At 52.6% G+C, this 15234-nt stretch overlaps 1 protein-coding gene across 50 annotated transcripts in view; it reads left to right on the top strand.

The window, feature by feature from the left end:
* CELF4 (CUGBP Elav-like family member 4) overlaps positions 1 to 13337 on the top strand; it is a gene marked incomplete at both ends in the record, with an annotated part of 299138 nt that extends 285801 nt beyond the window's left edge. For 24 of the 50 annotated variants that reach the window (XM_079717807.1, XM_079717796.1, XM_079717785.1 and 21 more), the window contains one exon: positions 4574 to 4701. In XM_079717807.1, the coding sequence (XP_079573933.1) occupies positions 4574 to 4701 (128 nt within the window). Of the gene's footprint in view, positions 1 to 4047; positions 4127 to 4573; positions 4746 to 11243; positions 11298 to 13310 lie in introns of those variants that run through there. The other 26 variants (XM_079717784.1, XM_079717783.1, XM_079717764.1 and 23 more) reach the window with 2 other exon arrangements.
* Positions 13338 to 15234: the final 1897 nt, after the last annotated feature.

Genomic DNA, 15234 nt, shown 5'->3' with positions numbered 1-15234 from the left:
GCCCCTACCCCGCCGGCCCCGTGGCCTCCTCTGTCCATCTCTCTGTCCTGCCCCCGCCCCCGTTCTCTGTCTACCCTGCTCTTTGCTCCCCTCCTGCCATCCAATGAACCCTCCTCCCCCTCCCCAGCCCCTCAGGCCACCAGAGCCAAATTGTTGAGGAATCAGGAAGAGGAAACTGGTTCCTGCCCTCAGGAAGCCTCAGGTCTGAGCTTAGGTGAAAATCACATCTATTCAACAGCACCAAGTAATGGAGGAAGGAGAAAGGCAGGTGGATGCAAATAGACAAAAAGGAAGGGGAGGAAATTCCAGGCAGGGGGAATAGAATGGATGAGGGCATGGGGGCTGGGATGAGAAGAGTCAAAGGTCAGTGAATGAGGAAGCAGGAGGCTTTGGGGAGAAAGGAGGGTTCAGGGGAGACCAGCTGTGAGGGCGGGCCTGTGCTGGGGAGGGTTTCAGCCATTCAGGTGAAGGTGCTTCATGTGGTGTGGTAGGTAGTGGAAGATGGTGGGAGTAACAGGATGAAGATACTTCTGGTAAATTCTCCTGGGCAGGGTGTTAGATAGGAGACGAAGGTTTGGGAGGATCTAGGAGTATGGTTGTCATATAAAACACAGGATGCCCGGTTAAATCAGAATTTTGGATAAACAATGGATACATTTTTAGCATACGTATATCCCAAATATTACGTGTAATATGTCCCATGCAATATTGGGGATATACTTATACTAAAAAAAGTAATTCATTGTTTATCTGAAATTCCAATTCAACTGGGCATCCTGAGTTTCACTTTGCTTCCAACCTCCTGGAAACCCACCTCATCCCATCCCCACACCTCTCCTCTCCACTCCTCCTTAGCCCTTCTCCCACCTCTTCTGCCTCCATGGGAGCTTCTTTCTGGGGCCAGACCCACTCATGATTCCCCAAGGATTGAGGAGTCCAGTCCCCAGAGCTGAGTCAGCCAGAAGCTCAGAATCTCCAGGTTGACCCCCAGATTCTGGGGCTGTGAGGACAGAATAGGATCCTGCTTTGGCCAGGGAACCTGGGTCCCCCCTTGGGAGTGGGGAAGGGGAGAAGGTACAAAAATGCAGAAGCACCAGGAAGCACATGTTAAGGAGATTCCAGTTTGGAGACCAGCTTTCCAGGACCAGGAAGGGCTTCAGGGTGGAAAGCATGTTCCCCAAGGCAGCCAAAGTCTTTGCACATTGTCCTTTCCCCTCTGGCAGCTGCCACTGACAATCTGTGGCATTTCAGTGGCACAGAGTTGCCCCAGCAGCTCATTTCTCTGGGGGATGGGAAAACAAGGCAAAAGGAAAAGACCAGGTTGCACCCCTCCACTGTTTGGTGTTTGTTCTGACGAATTACATTATGTATGTAAAAACGACAAACTGGAGATCAGCTGCCTTTGCTCTCCAAGTAAGCCTCAGATGTTCCATAAATCAGAAGAAAACTGAAGAGCCCAGAAGATGCTGGGCCCCTGGGCTGGAGTGCGTTTGACTCCCTGGAGTCAGCCCCAGACTACCCTTGCCATTAGCTCATTCAAGTTCTCCAGCAAAGGCTTTCGCCCTGCTGCTTCTGGGAGTCCATCCCCACCTACCTCTACTCTGGCTCTTTCCTCTCTTCCTGAACAAACATCTAGCGCTGAACATCCACTGGCCTTGAGAAAGGACAGGCTCCCGCCAAGCTGGCTGGCCCAGTGGCTCCTCCTTCAGCCTCTTGGGTTCCCTCCCTTGCTCTGGCAGCCGAGCCTGTGCAGCTCTCCTCAGCACACACTCATGGGCAAGTTTACTCTCTGGGCCTCAGTGTCCTTATTTGTGGAATGGGGATTTCAGCAGTCAGCTCTCAGCAGTGTTGTGAAGGTCATACGAGATGGTCCATGTGAGGGACCTGGCCAGAGCGGACCCTCAGGAGATGCTAGGGTCCCCCTTATTCCCCAAAGGAAGGGCCATTTTTCTGCACATGTGGTCCTCTGTTAAAGTGAACTCCTTAAAGGCCCCGCTTGCTCTTTATAAGCATAAACAGAATCTTTCAGAGGCCGTCGTGAACATATGTGCAGCACAGATGGTTTCTGCATTGGAAGATGGGCTGGAGGGCCACCAGGAGGGCATCCTACCTGCACAGCCTCCCACGGTCTGGAAGGCAGGAACCTTCTCGGGAGTGGGAGGAATGGGGCAGGGGGCTCTGGGAGAAGGGACACAGCCCTGGAAACCATGAACGTGGGAGATGGTGCCTAGAGCCTTGCCGAGGGGGGGCCAGCAGGGGAGATGCTCCTTGCCCTGACTGCTAGCCAGTTAACAAAACTAGTTCAGGAAGAAAAGTTTCTTGAGCCCGGAATCCTTCCCAACCCCCAGGCTTCCAGAAACTCAACCCAAAGGCTGGGCTTCTTCCTTCCTCCAGGACCCTCTCTCTCCCTTTACACCTCCACCCTAGACAGCATCTCCAGCCGTTTTAATCTTTCTCCCATCTCTTCCCCACTTTGCTCGTATTTGTTCTTTTGTGGGGGGAACTGTCACCCACAGTTCGGCTATCTTGTCCCAGGAGGAAGAGAGGCGTTTAGTTTGCCCACCCTCTTTAATCTGGGCGAGAGCAGTATAACAGATGCACCATTCACACATTTGAAAACTGCTCTGCTGACAGCTTGATTTAGTCATCAGTCAGAGAAGTTGGTGGGGAAGGGATGGGCCAGGAGGGCATGAGAGGGGGAGGTGGAAAGATGACTCACATTGATTTCCAACTACGGATAATCAGAAATCTTTCCGATGTGTTTTCGCCCATAGATTAATACATAATACGTAGATGTTGGTTATGTTGCCCTGGGCCCATCTCTGACCAATCTCATCCGAGCTCACATGCTGCCACTCTTGAGTACACTCACATGTGTGTACACACACCCCTCCCCCATCTTTGATGACACATGGCCTCAAGAGAAAATGCACACAAATGCAGGAAAGAGAAAGAGAAAAGAGGCCGGTGGAGGCATTGTCTGGGGCGGAGGTAAAAGGGCCACCACACGGGGAGAGTAAGGGAGGGGTCACAGGCAGGCCCAAGGTACCACAGACAATTAACCAAGAAAGCAGCTTTCTACTTCAACGGAGTCTGCACACCTATCCCTTATATATCTAATGGCCGTTTGGAGACAAGCACCCCAAATGAAGTGCATTTGCAGGATGGCCTGGGAACTTCGCCAAGCTTAGTTTCATATATTTTGCAGGGTCTAAGTCCATTTTACAAGAGAAAAGGCCTCTAAAGTCAAATAAATTCCAGGGAATACTAGGTTAAACAAAGCCATAAAGAAGAGAGAAGTTGGGGTGGTAGAGGGATGTTTTTATTTGTGAATGTGCCATGAACTGTCCCAGAGGGGCCTGGCTGTAAATTTGCTTGACCACCAAAGGCCCTTTCTCAGGGAGCACCTTATAGGGCCATTTTTGGGAAATGCTGACGTAGTGTAGTCTATAAGGAGATGCATTCGAAGTTCCAAAAGGTGACTTCTAAATCAGCTTTGGGAACCTAATCCATTCCCACCTGGGAACTGCTTGTTTCAGAAGGTGACTGGGAGCCATGGCTGGTTCTATATCCTGTCCTGGGATATTGGGAGGAGTGAACACGTGAAAAGCACTTCTGCAGCCTGTAGTACACGGAGAAGGCGCTCAGCTAACTTTCGCTAATAGGGTCAATTTGTACTATTATTGTTATACCATTATTAGTGTTAGAGGGGTTCACGGGGGACACATCAATGGGCGCGTGCTTAGTCCGGGGCAAGAGCCCCTGCTCCCAGGGTGGAGTTTTACTAAAAAGGATGGTGCAGACGGCCCCTGGGAGCGAGATGGCGGGTTAATGTGAGCCGGTGTGGACTGGCCCCGGTGGCCACCCGGAGCCTGGCTGGGGGCAGCCTCGGCAGGGACGGAGCGGGAGGAGGGGCGGCGGGGACCCTGCCTCTGCCCTGCCCCGCGGCCGGGCGGCGCTCGCGAGGGGGGCGGCCGGAATCGGCGGCGGCGAAGTTCGCTCCGTGGCGCCTCCCCTCCCTCCCCTCGCACTCCTCTCTCTCCCCAGGCCGGCACCCCGTGCCCTCCCGCTGCCAGGCCCCCTCCTGTCAGGGAGGACAGTGTCCAATAAACTCCTCCACCCGCAGGTGTGTCCGCCCTCTCCCACCGCAGGCGGGGGCTGAGGTGCCGGGGCCGGCGCGGGTGGGGGGCGGGCGCCTCTCCGAGCCCCGCCGCGCCGCGGGCGCCCCGCCTGGGGGAGAGGGCACGCGGGACAGCGGCGCCGCCCAGAGCCGAGGTGGAGCCGGGGCGGCCCGACCCGGGGCCGCCGGGGTCGGGGAGCCGGGAACCTCGGCAGCGCCCGCCCCGGGAGGGGCCGCAAGCACGCGGGATTTGGGGGGCACGAGGCCGGGACGGGGGCGGGGCCCCCAAGGGGAGGAGCCTTGAGCCCCGCCCCCGCCCGGAGGTGCGGCGGGAGCGGGGAGACACCGCCGCCCGCCCCGCCCTCGGCCCCCCTGGACCTTCTCCGCCCCCGCCCCCTCCCGGCCGGGGCGGCCCCGTGGAAACCCAGGCCCTCGTCCCTCGTGTCTCGCCAGGCTTCGTGAGCTTCGACAACCCGGCCAGCGCGCAGACCGCCATCCAGGCCATGAACGGCTTCCAGATCGGCATGAAGAGGCTCAAGGTGCAGCTGAAGCGGCCCAAAGACGCCAATCGCCCGTACTGAGTGCAGGCGGGAGCGTCCCCCGGGGGAGACCAGGACTCGCACAGGTAACCGGGGTCGGCCGGGGCGCGGGGACGGGGGGCTGGGGAGGTTGATACCGGACGGACCCGCCGCCTCCCCTGGCCTCTGTGGGCCGGATGGAGCCTCGCTGTGCCTTGGACCCGCTGCGCCCGGCTCGACCTGCTCCTCGCCAGGTGCCTAGAGGGCAGGCGCAGAGCTGTGGTCACCCCGTCAGAAATGGGTATGACCATCCCCCTGCCGCAGAGCCAAGAGGAGCAGGAGTGAGGGAACCGGTGTGAGAAGGTCTACACCGGCAATTTTGTTTGCCAGAAAACCCTGGGGTGAGCAGATGGCAAGCTCAGGGCTGGGAGAGTTTGGGGGAGGAGTAGGCCCTGTGGGGAGCTGTAGGCCTGTGCTGGGGCCTTCTCCCAGACTCCCTGGCTCTCCCCCTCCCCAGCTCTCTTGCCTGAAGGGCTGGTGGCTTTTAGACACTTGACCCCTTCACCCCTTCAGTTCCCCGCAGCTCAGTCTGGAGAGGAGGGACAGGACTTTTCAAAGGGAACTTTACCAAAAAGCAAAAGAGGATGGGACAGACGCTGAGGAGGGTGATGGTACGGGACGGGGGCCACTTACCCCGCCCTCTTTACAGAGGCCATGATGAGTGCGCAGGTGTCACCTTTCCCTTCTCTGTCTGGGTCCTGCCTTACAGCTGAAGGCACAGAGTCGGCCATTCCTCTTCCAGGCCACGTGCTCCCCTGAGTGAAGCAGCTTTCTGGGGAAGGGGGGAGGGAGGAGATGTGCCTGGCCGTCAAAAGTCCACCCCCAGCCTGGTTTCTCCCATTGAGGTGCGCTCCACCCGTCCCAGCTCGTTCACAGTCCAGGGCCAGGCTGCCCAGGCCTCCGCTGCTTCAGCAGTACTGTGTGCCAGGTACTGTTAGGTACTCAGCATGAGTAAGGATCCTTGTCAGGATCCTTGTCCTTAGCAGAGGAGGCAGACAACAAACAAGGACAGGATCAAAGAGTAAATTGTATAGTGTGTCAAAATTGTTGGTTACAGTTAAGTCAGGTAGTCAGGGTAGGCCTTGTTGAGGAAGTGACAAATGAGCAAAGATCTGAAGAAGGGGAGGCAGGGAGCCATGCCAGGGTTTGGCTGTTCCCTCCGTCCTCGCGCCGAGGGAACAGCCAGTGCACAGGCTCCAAGGTGTGGGCAATGCGGTGTGTTCAAGGACCAGGAGGAGGCCAAGGTGACTGGAGGAGAGCGAGCACGGTGGGGTGTAGTGGCAAAGGAGATCCCAGAGGTGAGGAGGGCCACCTCGTGTAGGACCTACAAGCCGTTGCATGGACTTTGGCCTCTCCTCAGAGATGGGGGGCTGCGGGGGAGCCATTGGAGAGCTCTGCACAGAAGAGTGATGCGATTAACTTGCATTTCAGGAGGCTCGCTGGCTGCCATGTTGATAGATCGTAGGGCCCAAAGCAGAGGTCTAGCGCCGGGACCGCTCAGTCCAGGGCGATAGCAGTCGATGTGGTGTGAGGGAGTTGGTGCTGTTTGTAAGGAATTAGAGGGGATGTGAGAGAAAGAGACATCAAGGATGCCGCTTGGCTTTTGGCCCGAGTAACTGGAAGAGCAGAGTTGTCGTGGTCTGAGCTGGAGAGGGGCTGGGAGAAAGGTGAGGCACGTGACAGTTACACATCCGAGTGGAGGGTCGGAGTCTGGAGTTTGGGAGGGAGGTCTCCAGCTTCCCAGTCTCCTCTCAAGTCCCACCGCTGCCAGCAGGGCCCCCTTCATCCACCCAGGAGCAGCCACACTCACCTTCTCTCGAAGAGGGTGCTTGAGCCTCTACTCGCCGCAAAGCTAGAAAAGCAGAGTCCACCTCTCACGCTTCCTCAGTTCCTGCCCCTGTCCGCCTTTGGTCTGTGTGAAATGCACACGCACGTGTTCATTCAGAGCGTGGGCACTTTCCTGTGCCAGATGCTGGCTCAGGGCCGGGATGCCGAGACGCATGGTCACCGTGCTGCCCGCGTGGAGCTTCCAGCTCTGTGCTCACGCCGACAGGGTGGCAGCCAGCCAATGGGCACATTTCCATAGGAGGGGAGGGACGGTGCAGTGAAAGCAGCCCTTTCGTGACGTGGAGCACTTTTTCTTAAACAGCCTTAGCTCTGCCACGAAGGCATGACCTGGGTCAAGGTGCTTTCCCTCTTGGGCTTCCATTTCTTCAGTGATGAAACCCAGGCATTGGAGCCATCAGAGGACTTTTAAGGAGGCGGCATGCTCCAGTGTCAGGCCCTGAGATTCTGAGGGGCCCCTGTGGGTGTGTTTTGTGGCTCCCCCCAAAACAGCTTGTCTTAGCCTCCTAGACCTTGATGCAACTAAAACCCCAAGAAAGGAGAGAACATCTAGGTCAGAGAAATTCCCAGATGAAGGGGGGAGGACGGCAGACTTGTGGTTTGAGGCAGAAGGTAAGAAGTGGCCCTCAGGGTAGAACCAGTTAGCGGTCATGATTGGGGTGGGGACTGGAGAGGAGTGGCTAAAAAAACAGAGTGGTTCTTCCACCAGGGAGTACAAAGGCCAGAGAGATGAGAACCACCAGGGAATACAAAGGCCAGAAAGATGAGAACCACAGACTTTCACACTGCGCTTACCATGCAAGAGACAGTTCTTGTAGGTGACAACTCTAAGACATAACTGTATACTTGTAGCTGCCTATAAGGTAGGGAGTGTCATTATTCCCATTTTATAGATGGAGCACAGACAGATTAAGTCACTTGCTAATCAGCTACTGAGCAGTAGAGTCATGATTTGAAGGGGGAGTGGTTACTTCCAGAGGCTGAGCTCTTAACCCCTTCAAGTAAGGAGATGGATAAACCCCACTCTGCTATCTTCACCTCACCCCTCCTACCCCAGAGTGTCCTGAATATCAGAGGGGACACATCAGGACATCTCACTTCTCTGGGGTCAGCCATCTGACTAGCCCTCCACTAGGCAGTCTTCTAAAAAACTGTGAGCTCACGTAGCTCCTACAGTAAAGTTGACCTTTCAGCTCCATTCACAGGATTTTAACAAATGGTGCATTCAGGTTCCCAACCCAAGACTGTTAGAGGGTGTAACAGAAGGCAGGTGCCATAGGGCCAGGCTCAGGGAGTGCCGTGGGCAGTGGCTGCTGCCAGTAAGAGAGGGAGGAAACAGCACGCAAAAGCAACTTAAAAACTGCATGATTGCAAAGGTTGTTTACAGATGATGGGTCCTAGTTGCTCGGAAGGGCGGGGCTGGCCTAAGCAGGGGCTCAGGGGCCATAGTTAGGTGTGAAGAGGCACCGGGAGGGTGGTCTCATGGCCAGTGGTAAAGACAGAAGGCAAATAGGTGGCCAGGTCAGAACTGGAGTGAGGGGGTTCTGGGGAAGGAGAGGGCCCCTGGCAGTGCAGCCGTGGGGAGGGGGAGTGTGGCTGGGCTTTGGTTCCATAAAATGAGGCCTGGGTAGGGTGGGGTCTGCGCACCCTGATGGATGGGAGTGTGGGTTCCGGGCTTCCTGCCCCTCATCTTGCACTGAGATGGGAGTTTCTCCCAGAAATCCTTACGGGGAAACTAAGAGGAAGGAAACAAAGGCAGGGAAAGTGGGCAGAAACACGAACGTGGCCGGGTCCAGGCAGACACCCAAGTCCCTTGTTCCACCTCTGGGCCCAAGCTGAGGGCGGGCGCGCAGGCATCCGGCTCTTTGGAGGGAGAACCCTCTGAGTGGCGTGTCTGACTCCCTGGGAGCCCCGTTTCTTCTGGCCCCTGGGCTTTGGTTCTGAGTGTGCTTTTGCACAGCGTCTGCTCTGAGCTTTGCAGGCACGGGTGTTTCGGGTCAGACCTGCCCAGTGCTGGGCTGTGGCTTTGGGCCTGGGCCTTCTCTGGCTAGGGGCCAGCTGTGTTTAGGACCTGGCATCTGAACTGGCTCAGCTTGACCATAATTTCCTCACCCAGGTCATGAGGTGGGGCTTCCCAGTCCTGATTCAAGCTCCCCTACGCCGGTCGGTGACTCTGCTGCCACCTCTAGGGCTGTGCTCGGAGAGGCTCTTCCAGAGGGTGGCCAGGCAGGGGTCACTGTGCAGGCAGAGGTGCCACTGCTCCCTAATAAAGAAAGTGGTCAGCAGTGCATAGGTAGAACCCCAGGGAGCCTCCTTAGCGGCTGAGCGAGTTTAAGAGAGTGTTTGTGTGCTGGGGGCCAAGCGTGTGTGAGAGATGAGTGGGTACGAGAAGGTTCCCTACATGGAGATTTGGGGCGGGGCTGTGTGATATTCAGGCTTGAATCCCCAGCACTGGGCAGTGCCAGGCACTGAAGGGTGGCTGGAGGAAAGCTGGCAGCCGGCAAAGGAGCACAGTGGAGTGGGGAGGAGTGGGCGTCCCAGGACTGGGTGCAGGTGTCCCTGGGTCGCCGTGGCTGACACCTGATGGCGCTGCCCTCCGCGCCGTGAGGCTTTCGGGATCTTAGTTCCCCCACCAGGGATTGAACCCGGGCCCTCGGCAGTGAGGGCACAGTCCTAATCACCGGACCGCCGGGGAATTCCCCCCTCCTCAGTTCTTAGGCCTCTTCTCCCACCCCAAGGGCCCGCCAGTTGGCTCTCCTGGGTGGTGGGTCTAAGGGCGTTCTTTCTGGAGGGGCTGGAGATGCAGACGGGCCTTGGTGGGCCCTGGTCTTGGTGAGGGAGATCTGCTGTGGGAAGAGCAGGACGGGCAGGCAGGGCAGGGCTCTGCGGAGGAAGAGGGGCGGGGGGGCTCTTCTGAGAAGGCAGAGCTGGAGGCCGGGGTCAGGCTTAAAACAGTCACCTCTCAGCTATTTTGCATCTTATCCACAGTGACATGTCATGATCTCAGGCTTCCCTTCCACACTCCCTGTAGGAAAACACAAAGCTGAGAGTGGAAGCCGCTGCGTGTAGAAGCCCGGTGCATCGGAAACCCCTGCAGACTCTGCAAGCCTGGTGCACAGACCCGGGGGCTGCAGGGGAGCAGGGCCTGGGAAGTGAGCTCAGGGGTAGCCGTGAGGAGGGCGTAGGGCTGGGGGCCCCCAGTGCCCTGGGTGGGGGCAAAGGACCCCAAATGGTGAAGCGTGCTCAAGACAACTCAAAACGGAATAATTGGATGATGCTTGACAGAGAAGAGAGCTCAGCCTCCACCACTTAGGGCTCCATTAGTGAAGAAGGCAGGTCGGGGCTTGTGAGATGGGTCAGTCCAGAAAGCTGTACGTGGAGGGGTGTAGAGTATGAAGGAATGGAGAAGGGGGAGGTGGAGTGGGGGAGGGCAGCAGAGCCCAAGTTCCAGCAGCAGAGAGACTGGGGAAACAGGGCCAAAGCCCGCCCCTCTCCAGTGGAGTCTCCTGTTCCGTATGACCAGCCCTGCAGGGCACCCTAGTCTTCCACGTGGCCATTTCCTGGGTCAGAGCTGCAGAGCCGTCTAAAGGCTTCACGTGCCAGGAAGCAGCCTTGCTTTGGCCACGTGGGCCACCTTGAGAGCAAAGCAGAGAGAGTAAGGCGATCATGAAATAAAATCAGTTGTGCCAGGATGTGTCTGTAGAATTCTGAGAACGTTGATGTGATTTACTCTAAATCTCAGAACTACAAGTGTTCATTTTCTGAAGGCTCTGAGGAAAGGGTTGAGGCAGAGTGGACGGGGAGAGGCTCACGACCTCATGCAGTGGGGGCTCTTTCAGTGGAGACGCCCTTCTCTGGGGATGGCGGCCACGGCGGGACGGGACAGGGCGGGAGGGCTGAGTTGCTGCCTGCGTGGACTGTACTGGGCAGCAGGGTGTTTCGTGGATGGACCCCACGGATACAGCAGTCGCCTTAATCAGCCTCTGACCCACCCGGCAAATCGGGGCCATCCTGTCAGGCTCCCCCTGCTGGTCCACAAGCTGAAGCCATGGAAGGCTGGGGAGGCGAGGAGAGCTCGGCACCTGGCGGGGGAGAGAGAAAGAATCAAGGGTGGTTGGAGGCAGAGAGCGTGCTCCCTGACCTGCTTGCCGGCCAAGGTGGTTTGAGGGGCTGTTTTATTTTTTTCTGGCCCCCTCACCAAACTGCCTACACCCTCCCTCCTCTTCCCAGCGCATGATGGATGCCCTTAGTGGCCCTGTGTGAGGTTCTGCTACTGTTCACGGTGTATCATGTGTCTGCACAAACAACCGTGTGTGCGTGTGCGTGTGCGTGAGTGTGTGTGTGTTGACGTGCCCATGTTGTTTGTCTGCCGGCTTCCTCCATCCTTTGAGTTTTTTTCCGTTCTCTTATGATTTGACTGCTGTTCTCTCATTAGAGCTTTTAGATCGATGCTGTGGTCTGGTGCTGTATAAATATTTTTCCTTTTAATTTTGTTTTAACTTCTTCCTTGCCCTTCTTCACCCTCAACCCGACTCTCCCTGTCCCACCCCCCACACTCCCCGACCCAACCCGCCCCCCTCCTCCCCCGTTGCCCACACTCTCTTGTCCTCTCTCTCTTTCTCTCTCTCTCTACATATATAAATATATATATAAATCTTTTCTTCTTTTGTCATTCAATCAAATTCCAACAACCCAACCAGGGCCAGTCAAATCCACCACAGTCTCGCGCTGAGCTAGGAATAAAGTTCACGTAATCACATGAGAGTGGAGAAAACAGTCCCCCATCCGTAAGTTCAAATCAACTCAAAGTTCACAGTGTGACATGATGGCGTCATGTAACAAGGCTAAGAATCGGTTGCATGACAATTGCCGTCAAGTTTCGTGGAGGTGCTGTGATTGGAGCGTTTTTCTTGGATGTTGTATCAGTTGATGATTGGCCAGTCATGATCACACGTGCATTTTCTTGACTTTTGTGCTGCCACAATCTTTTTTGCTGTGCTCATTTTCGTTTCGTTCTTGGTGCTTGCAGTGGTTTTACTTTCTGTTGTTTGGTTTTTCTTGTTCAGCGTTTTTTATGCTTCTCTAGATGTCACATAGAGAAAAAAAACAAAAGAACAAAAAAATAGTAAAAATAAAGATGAATTCCCGAATTATCAGACATGGGATCATTTAACTGTGCAAACCATTATTTTTTTTTTCTTAAAAATGAGGAAAACATCTTAAAAGTATCTATGCGTGGTTGATTTACTTGCACTTGAAAATATTGTGATTTTATTTTTTTCTAGAAATTTGGGGGCCTTTTTCAATTGACATTTTCCTAGGTCTGGTCTTTTTCCAGTTAGGCTATTTTAAATCTCACTTCAAAAGGAAAAACAAAAAGAAAAAAACAAAAACAAAATCTCTACAGTAACAGAATGATAAAAAAAAAAAAAAATTCTAAACCAAAAAACTAGAGTTCAAAGCCCGGGGCCTCTGAGAGAGAGCCCGGTAGCAATTGTAAGGTTTGTATTGTAGCCACTTCTGCTAAATTAAATGTGGGGAGGGAGGTGGGGGCCTGGGAGTTGGGAGGGCTTTTTGGTCGGTTTGGAAAAAACAGTACTAACAAAAGCAAAATGCACTTTTTTGTTTACAACTGAAAAAGGGTCCTTGACAAGTGTTTTTTAATTTTATTATTATTTTATTTGGTGTTGTAATTGTTTAGATTGCTGTGTACGGTTTGCTGTTTGTTGAATCAACAGTGTGAAAAACCTGCCAGCATGGATTGATATACGCATGACGTTGTCCCCTCAACTGGGGGCTTTGCAGTTCTAACTCTCTTGATGTAACCAGTCACCCCCATGTATAAGTGGAAGCTGCTTGCTAGAATGGAGACGAGTCTCATTTGTTAATTCACAATGATTAAGCATTTTCCTTCTGATTCTAGTCGGATCATGATTTTTTTTCTTTGAAATGCAAAACAAAACACCAAAAAGCCACCATTCAAAACAAAAATCAAGAATTGTCTGAGTTAATTTAACTTTGATGATTAAATCCGTTCTGACTTCTTTTAGGTTCTCCCCATCCACTTCCTCGAAGTGCTGAATTTCCTCTAAATTCCCTGGCATGTATGAGAAAAATATTATGTGTGTGTGTGTGTGTGTATGTGTGTATCTATGCATATACATACACACATATCCATGTATATCCACATATGTGCAGGTGAATATATTCTACACATATATCCAGATATACATATATATACATAGCCTCGCAAATAGTGACCTTGGGAAAGAGGTGGTTGGCTTGGAAACTGGGCAAGAATTCTGCAAAATTCATGTCACGGATCTTGGCGGGGAGTGGGCTGGGCTGCTAGATTTTTGCTATCTTGTTTGCTAGGCTTCTGTATACATATTGTATCTGGGCTAGATCCCTTAGAGATCAGTTTAATGATGAATTCATATCCCACAGTCCCAAATTCTTCCCTTAGATCTAGCCGTCCCCCAATCCAGAACTCTAAAGGAACCCAAATCAAAAACCCTCTCCCAACAACCAAACCTCAGCTACAACCATCACCACTAGACCTCCCAGTGGTTTCTTACTCTGAATAGAAGAGTCGATTTCTTTTTTACGTATCATGATCATGACTAATTCTCATACTAGTCTCTTCCCCCTCTCCTGCTATCCCCCAGAGCTCCCGCCCTAACCCCCGAGGCAGGTTCCTTTTGGTGTTTGGATGCATTTTGTGTTTCCTCTCTTGGCTTAATCAGCCCTGATTTTCTTCATTTTAGGGCAGGATGCTGAATGGGCTACATTAAAAAACAAACCTCTCTCTCTATATATTTATAAATGAGAACTGTTGGATGACACCTTTGACATATCAGCCAATATCAATCAAGCTGAAGACTCCAGACACTCTCTGTGACTGTCACATTTCTTCAAGGAAAGTATAGCGTCTATGGAGTTCAGAGGGCACGTGTTTGGGGGAAAAATGTATATGACATAAAGAAGAAGAAGATGAAGAAAAACGAGGAAAAAAAAAAGGCAACTTTAAAACAAAATAACTTGAGACAAGGTGGGGAGGCTGCAGGGCTGGGAACCGGGAAGGGCCACTGCTTCCCGATCCCTGGGGCTTTTCCAGCCCATGGGCGCCTGAGGCAGGCTGGGGTAAGCGGTGTGTCTGGTGGGGCCTGGTCCCCAGGGGGGCGGCTGGGAGGCCGCCACTGATCATCTCTATCTGTCATTCCTTTAGCTATTTAGGGACCAAAGGACCAAACTTTTTATTGCAGATGTGTAGCTCTAGGTCAAATAGAGGGGGAACGGAGGAGAACCTCCTTCCTGCCTCATGGCTGTTCTTGAAACAGCTTAGAGCGATTCTATGAAAAATGTAATTAAAAACAAAAAAAACAAAAAAAACAAAAAAAAAAACAAAAAAAAGAAAAATAATGCTTCAATGCTTTTAAAACAGCAAGATAATAGTTCTTTGATACTTTGAGAGGCGCTTTGATTACTGTCATTCAAGTCTATGACACTTTCCTATGGTTTTCTGTATTATATGTCTGGACGGAGCTGTTAAGATGAACAAATTGGTGGATATTCGGGGAAAGTAACAAAATATGAAAACTCGTTAACTGTGAAGTGTGAGAAAAGGAGGGGAAACAAAGGGACTGACGAGGCAAGATAATTGTTCTGAAAAGTCTGTAAATGCTTCTAACTCTTCCCCCTCTTAAAATCATAATAGTTGTACAGAATTTTAAAAAGGAGAAGTTTAAAATACCTATATAATAGAAGAAAAATTAGAGGAAAGCAAAAAAAAAAAAAAAACCTATAGAAGTTAGCGTTACTGCTAAAATCCCAGATGTTGTAGGACTGTACTTTTGTAGAGTTTAGACTGAGCATCGATCCCTTCTCCCCGCGAGTGCTGTTGGACGCCGTTGACCCCGAGGGCCAGGCTGGACCCGCCCAGACCTGTGGGCCCCTGGCTGCCCACCTCCGGTGGAGGCCGCGCCTCTGGCAGGAAGGCCCGCCGCCGCCGCCGCCGCCGCCCTCGCCTCGCTTCGCTCCGGGAGCTGCGCGCGCTCGCCTGCTCTCCGCAAGCCCTCGACACCTCCGCTTCACTCGCCTTCCATGCTTGCTCCAGAGACTTTCCGGGCAAGGGAGACCTGGGAACTTTCATCTTAAAACAACTAAACAACACACACACACACAAAAACCTTAAACAAGAGAGAGAAAAAAAAAAAACAATCTTTGAAGAATTTCTGAAACTGTTTACAAGGAATTTTGAAAAACAGGGATGTTTAAATGATGCCGGCTCTGTTTTTCTGTAAATAAATTTGCATATTTTGTAGGACTTTTAATTGTAATGATAGAGAAAAAAACAAGGAAAACTATTTAATGAAAGCACGATATTTATCTTTGGTAAATGACTTTAGAGCAGTTAAAAAAGACATTGCTTAAAAAAACTCAGAATCAGAAAAAAACACTGAATTATTTAAGAACACATATATTTTAAAGTATAACATATTTATTATAATTTATTTGCACCATTGGGAGGACTTGGTCTGGCTTTCCGCCTTGACGCCCTCCTCACTGACGTCCTGTTCATCTGGAGGCTGGGGGGCCTTCGGACCTACCACGTTTTTTTCTTTTTTGCTTTAGAAGGACATCTGTCTGGTTCCTCTCAGGCCTTCTGCCTTTCCTTTCTTTCTATTTTGT

This window comes from Hyperoodon ampullatus (assembly GCF_949752795.1).
Source record: "Hyperoodon ampullatus genome assembly, chromosome: 13".
Classification (NCBI taxonomy): domain Eukaryota; kingdom Metazoa; phylum Chordata; class Mammalia; order Artiodactyla; family Ziphiidae; genus Hyperoodon; species Hyperoodon ampullatus.
The sequence above is the reverse complement of the archived record's forward strand: the minus strand, read 5'-3'. Positions and strand labels throughout refer to the sequence as shown.